We start from the raw sequence: 11954 nt of genomic DNA on the forward strand, positions 1-11954 counted from the left end.
TCTGCCTACCAGCATCCATTGGTATTCATCTGGCTAGCGTCCTGTCAGTGTGAGAGTTGAAGGCTGTTTGGAAACTGAAACAGTATTTGCTGTGTGAGCAAGGAGACAGCAAGGAGCCAGGGCATGGCTTAGCTCAACTGTTCTGTACTAAAGATGGTTGCTGCTGTGAAACTAAAACTGAGACTCCTCTCCTCTGCTTGTGTTTTGCATTTGGAACAGGTTTCTTTTTAGGTGGGGAAGGGAAGTAGAACTCCTTAGTGTCAGAGTGTGTTAATAACAACATAAAAAATACTAATGCTCTGGTGGTCATTTTGAAAAACCCTTTCTTAGTGAGCACCTAGAAGCCAAGAGGAACATATGGGCCAAATTTCAAGTTTGTAGGCTTTACGGTTCTGGAAATTTTGTGATGAGGTGTGACTGGTATTTCATTTTTATATATATAGATTCATAAGTACTATTTTGATTTCATATGGAATACCTTGTGCAAGCTGCAAATCAAATGTATACTGGACTTCCTGGACTTCAGCAGATGATGCAACCCCCTTCAATTGATCCCTTAAGTCTTTTAGCTTTATGTAATAATGAACTTTATCCTGTGCACGAGGAAACTGAGCACATCTTGCACTGGATGATGGCATCACATAGCAAAGCTGTACAAATAGGAGAAAAAAAGCAACCAATTATGTCACCGAACTGGTTATTTTCAAATACTAACAGTGTTTGTTACAGAGCTTTTTGATCTTTGACAGACTTTCTGAAAACTTAAATTCTTAAGAGAACAGCAGTAATTTTAAATAAAGACTCATATCCTAAACAGCAAGATGTTTGATTTACATACTGAAATAAATATATTTAAAAAGTCCTTCTGTAAATGTGATAAATTTATATTCCGATCAAGACAAGCACTTACTGTTTCTGTATCTGGAACCTTATGCGGCTGTAGTCCAAATTCTAATTTTTTAACCTTCACTCCAAAAACTTCTTTACTAAAAATGTCATAAATACCTGAAGTGAAATTGGAAATACATCCATGAGTTATAATAAAAGCTTAACCGCAACAAAATGCCTAAGTCTCATTTTTGAAAACTTACATTTTCCATTAAAAACAGCTATTTTAGGTTGATACTTCTGCAATTTCTGCACTAGAATACGTCCTCCTTCCCGAAATTCTTTGCTGAAAATAGGAGAACATAGCAAAAATAAAAAATAGGACCATAATTTTCTGATAAATACCATATGATAAAAAAAAATCTACCTGGAAAGATCTTTGCTACCTGGTGTTGTCCTTTCCACCATATTTGTAAATCCAATACCATATTTATGTGGCAAAGTATGATCATCCATATGATTCAATTGTTCGTTGCTTAGTCCAGACATAAAAAGACATTTCCCTATGGAGCCAAAAAATGTATTTATTTTCTGGAAAGTACATATCAAAACTCTATAATTCATTTTTAAATTTTATTTATTAAATTCTACTTATTTTTACTTTCAAAAATAGAAGAGTAACTATAATCATACGTAAAATGAGGCTAGTCAACATAATATAGCATAATCTTTATTACTAAAGAAAATAATGAAGTCTCTTTTGAATTAAGCTCAACTAATGTTGTCTACATCAGGGGTTGCCAACCTTTTGGACCCCAGGAACCACCAATCTCATAATTTTAAATCCCAGAGACCACTAACCGGTTCTGTGGGCATGGCCTAATTTGTGGGTGTGGCTTGGTGGCATGTGACTGGTTGGGCATGGCTTGTATGTAAATATTATAAATATTTATATAAATATTGAATTTTTTATTAAAAAAAGCAACTTTTACCCCAAAACGGGCAAAGCAGGCAGGCATATTGAGTTGCTCACAGAATCACAGATTCATTCAGAAATCTATCTGCCATTGGCTAACTCAGTTTGTCACATAAAATTTGCTTGCAAGCAAACTCATTAAATTTGCTTGCAAGCAAACTCATTAAATTTGCTTGCAAGCAAACTCACAAAATTAATTCACAACAAACCATGTATGTAAATATTGATTTTTTTATTAAAAAAAGAGCAACTTTTACCCCAAATCAGGCAAAGCAGGCAGGCAGATTGAGTTGCTCACAGAATCATTCAGTGATCTATCTATCTGCCATTCTGCTGTGCTGGGAGATTTAAACTAGCTAGAAAGCAAGAAATCCAATCATTTCCTGCTTCCTAGCTAATCTAAATCTCCCGGCACAGCAGAACAGATGATGGTCGGAAAAAGGGAAAATAGCAATTTAGCAGGCAAGTTTGCCGGGTAAGGAGTGAGTGGGCGGGGAGGGTTCCCGCATAGGCCATGTGGGCGGCGCAGCCTTGTGTTTCTGCACAGCCTGGATTAATTGCTTTGGGGGGTGCTCTGGGGGTGAGATTTCTTTGTGGCCCACCAAAATTTTCTCATGGCCCACCAGTGGGCTGCGGCCCACTGGTTGGCGACCATTGGTCTACATGGTTATATCTAAACAGCTTTCTTGTCAACCTGATGGTAGATTTTTGTGCTCTTCATGATATTTTTCATTTCTTGGTCCAATCTACTGGTTCCCTGTCTAGGTATTAACAAATCCAGCTTTGTATGACCTAACAGGCAATTTGTCACATAATTTGCTTTGAATGTATGCAAAAGAAATGTATGAGCTACCTTCATTGATATATGAACATAATGACTAATCTGTTCTAGCAATAACACAATCTTGATTAGTCATAACCTATTGCTTTCTGTTACTGCAACTAAAAAAAATCTAGATTATAACAAAATTTCAAGAGTTCATGAAAAGGGATACTCACAGAAATGATTTCCAGGTCCTGGATAATGATGACCTTTGTAGGCTGCCATTAAACCTGGGTTTATACCAATCTAGGGAAGAATACATAAACGAAATCATAATTTTGTTCATGATAAAAATGTATTAGATATAATGAAAAGAACAATCATAACACAAGTAAGCCATTTGGATAAGTAGGGCAACTATCACTCCTGATCATCCAATAAATTCATCTGTTCATGATGATTTATATAATTTGCATAATGATATCATTAAGCAAATGATACAAATTATGTCATTAAAGAAATACTGTCATATAAATTAATACATGTCCAGTCTATGTCAGTGAAATAAATTCTCTAGTTATTTTAGACATGCTCAAATGAGAATTCTTCCTGCTGCACTGAAAATCCATTAAATGGCATTCCATTAAATGGAGTCCTTTTTATTATATAACTTTAGGTTTCCTAAAGCAGGATATTAGACTAAGACAACATATTAACATTCAAAGTTAATAAAGGAATCATGAGTTTCAATCTCCACGAATTATAACCTGTTTTATCTGGTCCTGTAAATTCTTCAAGATAGCAAGGGAAAAACAGAAATGATTTATTATAAGGTCATTAAATATCAATGTAGAACTCTATACTTCCATATAAAACCAAAACACATCCAAGACTTACAACAGGCTATCATGAAGACCCTTCAAGAGTTTATTAAGAAATTGCTTAGTTAATTGACCATAACCATTATCTACAATTAAATTATTTTTACAGTTTACTTACAATGACAATGTCCAAATTGAAGGTCAATATATCGGGAAGAGTTTTGGTCAACAATTCAGCTTCTGAAACACCATTAAAGCGATCAACTTTTCTTTTGACTTTGAAACTATCTGTGATTTTTTCCTGTTTTCCTTTGGATTTTACAGGCTTAGGTTTAGGTTTAGGTTTAGGTTTAGGAGCAGATTTTTTGGGTTCAGTAGATTTATTTCTTCTTTTCCTTCCTTTAACAGGTGCTGAAAGAAAGGTGACATCTTATTTAATAATGAAGGCAGAATAATTTTCTTATGTTTTAAGTTTAGAAATGTTTTTCAAATTTATCCAGTTTTTTTTTCCAGTTAAACTTACCAACTTCCAACAATGGAGAAATTTTGGTCTACAGATCTAACCATTTAAAGATGACAGTATTTGTTTGATCAGGGATAAAAAAAGGAGTGTTTGTCAAACTTCTGTCCTGTATAGATTTTGTAACCTTAGGGTGGAGGTTCTCCTATACACTCATTCTCTTCTACACCACACGGCTTCTCTCACATGTTCTTACATTGTTCATCAGTGTCTTCAATATACAATTTCTTGGGTTTTCCCATCCCACAACAATTCCTTAGAGGACTACCTTGAAGGTAGTATATTGAAGACACTGATGAACAATGTAAGAACATGTGAGAGAAGCCGTGTGGTGTAGAAGAGAATGAGTGTATAGGAGAACCTCCACCCTAAGGTTACAAAATCTATACAGGACAGAAGTTTGACAACCCCCACCTCCCTTTTTATCCCTGATCAAACAAACACTGTCATCTTTAAATTGTCCCAAATACTGGCAATTAGGAAGTCATAATTTTTAATGTAACTGAGTCAAATCACACTTGAAAATGTCTCTGAAACTAATACAGGTAATCCCCGGGTTATGAATGTTCCCTTAGTGAACATTCAAAGTTATGCGATGAGCTCCCTTTAACATTTGTGAACAAGGTCCGAAACTACAAACTGCCCAGCATGTTGCAGGTCGAAAGTAAGCTTCCAAGGGCCAGATCTGTCCCTCCAATGCTCTGTTTAGCCTCCCCTGGCTTGTTGTAGGCCAAAATGGAGCCTCCGGGGGCTAGATCTGACCCTCCGTTTGGCCCTCCATTGGCCCATTGCAGGCTGAAATGGAGCTTCTGGGGGGTGGATTCAGCCCCCGGAGGCTTCATTCTGCCTTGCAATGGGCCCGGGAAGGCCCGAACGAAGTGTCAGAGGGCTGGATTTGCCCGTCAGAAGCTCCATTTTTTGACGGCAACCTGCTGGGTGAGGTCTGTGAAGGCCCAATCAGACCTGAAGAGGGGCACATGAGGCTGGAGAGAAAACTACTTGCTAGATCTTCACAAAGTAAGTGACCCAGTGTGGCAGTTTGGGGGGTGAAGGAATTGTGGGGAGCATGAAGTATTTCAGTGGGTCAAGGAGACCTTGGGTGGACCTTGGCTTGTTCCATCAGTAGCTTCCCCCAAGGCCTTCCCCATCCTGAAATATCTCGTGTGTACTGAACAAGCTTCGCATTCGATTAGTGAATGCATGGGCGAAAGGAGGGAGTGATCCCGTTCAAGGTATGAGAGTCACTGCCATGAATCCTTGGGTTACGAATGGAATAGGCAGACTCCATTCCATTCGTAACTCGAGGACTACCTGTAATTACTAGAAAATATTATGGAATGTTATTAAAATGTATAATGCACAATAATTGCAAGGTAACAATAATCTATTATTTTCATATAATGGGAGAATGGTTGAGGTTGCTATGTTTAATTTTTGGCAGAGTATGATCACTATTTCCAGGGGACACATGGGAGAAAGCCAGTGAATTGGTCCTGCTGATAAAATGGTGGTTGATTTAAAGATTGTGTTAATTTCAATGTATTGTGCGAGTTCAGCCCCTGTGATTTCTAGAGTGGAAACTGTGATTCAGCATAATATGTGAACTCAATTGTATATTTCAAAGGACACAGAGGAATGAACATTTTCTTTTCAATTAATAACCTATGATTCCCTGTGCAGCTTTACTGAGAAGACCTGAGTAAAGGATGGGAGAAATGAGAAGTCCCATCATGCTAGTAGATATGAAATGCTACACTGCACTACTAACACAAAAGACAGTTGGGAAATATGTATAGAAAATAACAGATTTACAAGGTAATCACAAAATGTAGTCCCCTTGAGACCTTCTTTTGAACAAACATGCATTGTTTTGAATGAATGGAACTTTTAAATGAGGGACTGCCTTAACTGAATTTATTTTTGAATGACATGTCATTGGAATTCAGTATGTATTATTTTAAAGTATGTTCCACATAGCTTGATGTTTCATCAGGGATAGTAAAAACTTTAGGGATCAGGGTTCATATATGCCTCTCATATTACAAAACCTATTTAAGCACACATTTTATGTTAAAGAAAGCTCTGAATTCACAACTGAATCATTTCTGAAAAGAATACAATCCTGCAATTTTCACAAGTCCCAGAAGAAATTATTGTTGCCAAGTTTGCACTCAATATTTCAAGTGGAAAAAAATAAAGATACCTTGAAAAGGTTCCTCAGCAATGTTTGGTTCCAAAACTTCCTGAAGACCTTCATGCTCATTCATCACCTCCAGGTCGGGAGCTGCAGCCATCGTTTGGTTGTAGGAAAAGGGATAAAAGGCTGGTTGAAGAGGAGTGTAGTATCTTTTTTAAAAAAAGAAAAAAAAATCAAACAATAAATTAAGGAGGATATTCCCATAGTACTGGATATACATTTACATAACTTATCTGAATGTATTTCAGCTTGTGTATAATTCTTAATTCATATGTATTACATCAGGAATGCCCCAAAACAAAGCCAAGAAACTACGTGGAGCCCACAACCAAAAAGAATCCAGCTTCAAAAAGCCTCTCACCCCTCCCCTTCCAAACAGGTCAGCCCGATGGGCTGGAAAGTTTTCTCCTGACATTAACAGCAAGAAGCTAAATACAGGTACTCTTTGACTTACAACCATTTGTGTTGTGACCATTCAAAATTACAATGGCCCTGAAAAAAAGTAATTTACAACTAGTCCTGCAACTCATACTGACAACCCAGTACCCCCACACTTGTGTGATCAACATTTGGGTGTTTGGCAACTAATGTGTATTTACAATAGTTGTAGTATACCTGGGTCATATGATTGCCATTTGCAACCTTCCCAGTTGGCTTCTGATAAGCAAAGTCAGTAGGGGAAGCCAGATTCACTTAAGGACCACATGATTCAGTTCAACAACTACAGTGATTCACTTAGCAACCACTTGCAAGGTTGTAAAATTGGTCATGACTCTGTCAGGGTTCCAAGTAACATACCCACAGCAAACAAAACTCCAAGACAGGTAGATTCCCCAAAGAATATTTTCATTGGATATGCCATATTGGCACAAGCTGGTGAAAACCAACTCTAAACATTCCCATGGTTTTCACCTAATTAAAAGTAAGGGTTTTTTTTTCACTTTCTCCAAACGATCAGTCACATGGTCCAATCAGGATACAGTCCAGTTGCTAGATGACCTTAGTCCCCTCCTTTCAAGCACCTGCTTCCTGGGTTCCTAAGACCAAATGTTTTGTTTTGGCTACAAACCTCCAGCTATCTCTAATCCCCGCTCCCTATCCTAGCTCCAATTGTGGCAGTCCTGAATCCTCAAAATGGCCTCAGTCAGGTCAGCTTCAGGGCTGACAGGCTCACTTAAAAACCGCCTCACTTAGCAACAGAGCACTACCTATAACTGAGTCAAATTAAGTAATCGGCCAACTCTCAGGGGATAAGACTGCTGGGAATTAGTGAAGTAAGGCAAGGATTAAACGCATACATATGCATGCTTTCACACACGGATAAATTCATATGTGAACAGATGGTATCCCACTTGACTATCTAATTTATTTTCCTACCTATTACACATAATTGTGGCTGCTACAGGATCACAGATACAGTATGTTGAAATTTGGAAATCAGCATGCTTTATACAAGCCTATCAGATCTGGTCTACAAAAACATGACCACCATTCAATGTGGTATACAGATGTGTACAAATATCTACAATATGGTATGGTAAAGACATAAAGATCTGTTCCATGCAGTTTCCATTGCCCAGATTTTGTAAACTTAGTTTAAGCCTGAATATAGATACCCTCCCAGCATCTAGGCCAGTGATGGCTAACCTTTCTGTCCTCATGTGCCACCCATAAGGCAATGCACACATCCCCCACCCCCTGTGCATGTGACCCCTCTGCACTGCGACCTTCTGCGCATGCGTGACACCCTGCGCACCTTTCTGCATATGCACGTGTGTGCCCCTGCCCCCCATATGTGGCAGCTACCCAATGATCAGCTGGCGAGCAAGTGGTATGCGCGCATGCACAGTGGACCTGCTCCAGGGCAACGGCTCGCGTGCCGGCGAAGATAGCTCTGCGTGCCACTTCTGGCACATGTGCCATAGGTTCGCCCACACGGATCTAGGCCCAGGACTTTCTATTAAGATACAAGTCATTCTGGTTGGCCAGACTATTTTGCACCAGCTTAGGTTGGCTTAATAATATGACATAAGCAAAAAACTGAGTCATATAGATGCATGTTTTTTAATCTATGCAGTTTACATCTGTACAGTTTGGATTACAGCAATACAGTCTGTGGGGAACTGTTTGGTTTGGAAACTGCAACTGATACTAAAGGAAGAAACTACATATTCAGTTCATATTATACTTATTTCATATCATTAGCTTTAGTTGCTTATTTGTTTCTGTGGTGAAATTCTAAGGGTGTTGAGAAAAGATTATTTGAAGAAATGTCTAATCAGAAGGAGAATATTCAAGCATTAAAATTACTGTTTAGGCCCTTTTCACTGTTTCCTCTGGTGAATACTGTACGTAGCCTAAAAACAGCAGAGGTTCTCTCTACCTTCTTGATGGTGCTGAGCTGCAACTCACAACAACTTTAACAGCATGAACAATAGCTAGGCGTAGGTCAGCAGTTTTTAGACAACGCACCAGCTGCCTATTCATGCCTTGCAGTTTTTTCACCAGTGGTTTCATATTTATTTAATCTTTTCCCAGCAAGGCACGAATGCCTTTATTAAACAACCCAATGAGGACAGATTTTTCCAGTGTGCACATTTTTAAAAACCCAAGCAAGTCACTATTAGGAAAACCAAGCTATTGTTGCTTGTGCTATGTTTTAATGAAATCAGTTAGTTACATGTCAGCTTTTTGCAAGCCTATAAACCATCAGGCGAAGATAATGCATTCTGAAGTACCATACCATTTAAAAATCATTAGAAAATATTTTCATTAGAAAAATAATTGATGTTAAGTGAGAATTTAAGTGAATTTTGCCCCATTTTACAACTTTCCTGGCTACAGTTAAGCAAATCATTGCAATTGTTACATTAGTAACACTGTTGCTAAGTGAATCTTGCTTTCCCATTGACTTTGCTTGTCAGAGGCTCACAAAAGGTGATCATGGGACACTGCAAGTGTCATAAATATGAATCAATTGCCAAGCATCTTAGTTTTGATCACATGACCATGGAGATGCTGCAATGGTCATAAGTGACAAACATATTCCTACGTCACTTTTTTCAGTGCCATTGTAACTTTCAACAGCCACTAAACAAACTGTTGTAAGTCAAGGACTACCTGTATTCAGAATGGATTCCTGAAATTAATTTTTAAAAATGGCTACCTATAGAAGTGTGCTCTTACTTACTTAATTTATGAGCATTTTTTTTTCAGTTATTCCGGAATAAAGACAAATGTGTACAATGTTTTACACCAATCCGAGCAGTTATAAAAGTTCTGCAAGCAGAGGTATCCTAGTAATGCAAAGCAGGAAAGAAAGAGCAACACTTCCTACCACCAATTTATGTATGGGTAAAAAAAATAGGGGGAAAAAAGTCTCTTTTTAACCAAGCTAGTAGAGTCGTTGTGTGAGGTCAGACATGCTTGCTTATCCAGAACTGTGTTCACGGATCTGTGTTCTTTAGTTGGAATTTCTGAACTGGTGTAATTCTGCTGAACTTAAAATTTAAACTTACAATCATCTACCGGTAAGTACACCAGAGTGCCAACCTGAAGAATGAATTAAAAGATTTCCAGGAAGAAGTCAACATTTTTCTTCATTGTGGCTGCATCCTAAGTAGGATATATAGTGGCAAGTAATGTGTCAGCCGCTTTAGCTTATCTTAAAAATATCACCCAGAGAAGTATTTGTTTTTCTAAGTAACCTCTACAAAAGAATACTTTTGAGTAAACCTTCAGTAGGTGCTCAGATTCCAGAGAGAGCTGTATGTCTGGTGTGGACGGCATTTTATATTGTATATTTTATCTTTCTTCTGATGATTTCTCATCAGCAATACAGGATAAACTGTTTTTATCATCTGCTATTTGAAAGCAGAGCTGAAATGTTATTAAGATTTACAGGGACCATATGTCAGATATTTATCCCATTCTTAAAACATTTTACGATGAGTTTTAATACATTACTGTAATATCACAATAAAGTCATAACAGAAGCTTTCTTTAAAAACTAATCTCCCTGCCTTTACTTGCTCCCCCACTCTCTCTCATACACACACTCCTTTGAAAATACATAAAAGCACAAACACACAGGCACACACACACACACACCTGGAATAGTGGACTGGATTCAAGTTAAAATGGAAGCGCAGAATAGGAAGCCCAGAAAAATAGCTACAATAAATCATGTCCTTCAGTCACACAGCAAAGTTGACTCTATTTATCAAACAGCATAGAAGATCATGCAATGTTGCAAGTACACAAGACAGGTAAAAGAAAAAAAAAAGCATTGGCAAAATATGTAGAAGATGCATTGAAGCTAGTACACCTTGAAGGCTTTTGGAATACCAGAGATTAAATTGGCCTACAAGAATAGACCAAACAAAGAAGAGAAATGAGAGGCACAGTATTACTTGGCCAGTTAAGTACTTAAAAAAACAAACTAGTAGGCAAAACAGATTAACAATAAGACCTGACAATGGCTAACAGCAGTAAATTTGAAAAAAACAAACCAGAGGGGCTAATTCTAGCTTAAGCCTTAAGACCAAATGCATATAAAACTAGAATTGAGAAGACAGAAGCAGACAGCCAATGTAAAGAAGCTGAAGAAAGAAAGTTGAATGCCGCAAGAAAATTGGAAAATGACTACAAACAACAGCAATGGCAAAGTAGAACAAAGACAACTGGAACATTTTCAAGAAGTAGGATTTGCCTGCAAGCAAGAACCGGCAGAACCAGAAAACAGACAAAAGTTATTGAAAATGAATAAGCTGGAGTATTCTGGGACTTTAGAATTCAAATGGACAAACATCTGTCACACAATGCTTGCAGGCTTAACCACACTGATAAAGAATCCCCCCCAAAAGTCTGGATAATGGTTGTTGTTGTACCTGGAGACAGCAAAACACTAGAGAGGAGAAAGAATTGGAGGTAAAGACTTGCAAATCGAACCACTTTGGCAAAAGAAAGCAAAGCTAGTACCCACAAGCAATAAGATGCTTTAGGTGCAATTCCAAAACACTTTGAACTCCACTAGCATTGACAAAATCGCCCTCAATCAATTTGCACGGGGCATTTCTACTTGCGTTAAGCTTCCATCCTGCGACGATCCCTTTAATATTATTAAACACCACCTGCCTACCCCAGATCCCGGGGGAGAACTTGATCAATGGACAATAAACAAATAAATAAATAACCAAATCCGGTCTAAACAACTGGCTGCGGGTGCAACCAAGAATAAATAAGAATAAAATTTATCTGCCGCCCTCGAGAGCAGCAAAGAAATGGGAGCAAACTCGGAGGCGAGGCTGCCCTCCCTCCGATGACGGTCCGGACTTTTGCGGTCCAGATCCAGCAAAATGTCCCCTTCCTTAAAAACCCAGGAAATTCAGGCCTCGGCCTTGTTCTGGAGCTCAGCCGGAAGCCCTTTGTAGTAACCGCCAACCCGGCGACAGGAAAGCGCCCACCGGGGTGGGTGAGTTGTCGTTCCTTTTCTCCCCAGCAGCGTTAATATCCCTCCCACTCCCCGCGAATACCTGGTCCCAGGCTCCTCGGTTTCCATCTCCGAGCTCTGCTATCACCACCGCCACCCCGCCGTCCGCTCTGCCGGCCAGCGAACCTCTCTCGAGGGAAGGCCGGGAAAGAAGCGCCGAACCCAGCCGATTCCCCCCTCCTCCCCGCACAGCCCCTCCGCGCCCCTTCCCCCTCGCGCTATATACCTCCCTCCGCCGTCGCGCGCGCCCTCCTTAAGCTCTCAGCACGCCGGGACTTAGGCAGCCGGTAGAGATACGGAAATGGAAGAGAGGTCCGCAAGAGCAAAGTTCCGATTTCCTCAGGGGGAAAAATAATAA

At 39.1% G+C, this 11954-nt stretch overlaps 1 protein-coding gene across 3 annotated transcripts in view; it reads right to left on the reverse strand.

Moving 5' to 3' along the window:
- Positions 1 to 11904, reverse strand: part of TDG (thymine DNA glycosylase) — a 15136-nt gene extending 3232 nt beyond the window's left edge. The window contains exons 1-8 of one of the 3 annotated variants that reach the window (XM_026726660.2): positions 11823 to 11904; positions 6112 to 6254; positions 3567 to 3799; positions 2804 to 2873; positions 1256 to 1391; positions 1092 to 1174; positions 911 to 1005; positions 479 to 650 (exon numbers count right to left, since the gene is read on the reverse strand). In XM_026726660.2, the coding sequence (XP_026582445.1) occupies positions 479 to 650; positions 911 to 1005; positions 1092 to 1174; positions 1256 to 1391; positions 2804 to 2873; positions 3567 to 3799; positions 6112 to 6202 (880 nt within the window). In that variant the 5' untranslated portion in view covers positions 6203 to 6254; positions 11823 to 11904. Of the gene's footprint in view, positions 1 to 478; positions 651 to 910; positions 1006 to 1091; positions 1175 to 1255; positions 1392 to 2803; positions 2874 to 3566; positions 3800 to 6111; positions 6255 to 10994; positions 11016 to 11639 lie in introns of those variants that run through there. The other 2 variants (XM_026726651.2, XM_087934896.1) reach the window with 2 other exon arrangements.
- Between the last annotated feature and the right edge of the window lie 50 nt (positions 11905 to 11954).

Source organism: Pseudonaja textilis, chromosome 5 (assembly GCF_049901715.1).
Source record: "Pseudonaja textilis isolate UNSWEBS1 chromosome 5, rPseTex1.2, whole genome shotgun sequence".
Taxonomy (NCBI): Eukaryota; Metazoa; Chordata; class Lepidosauria; order Squamata; family Elapidae; genus Pseudonaja; species Pseudonaja textilis.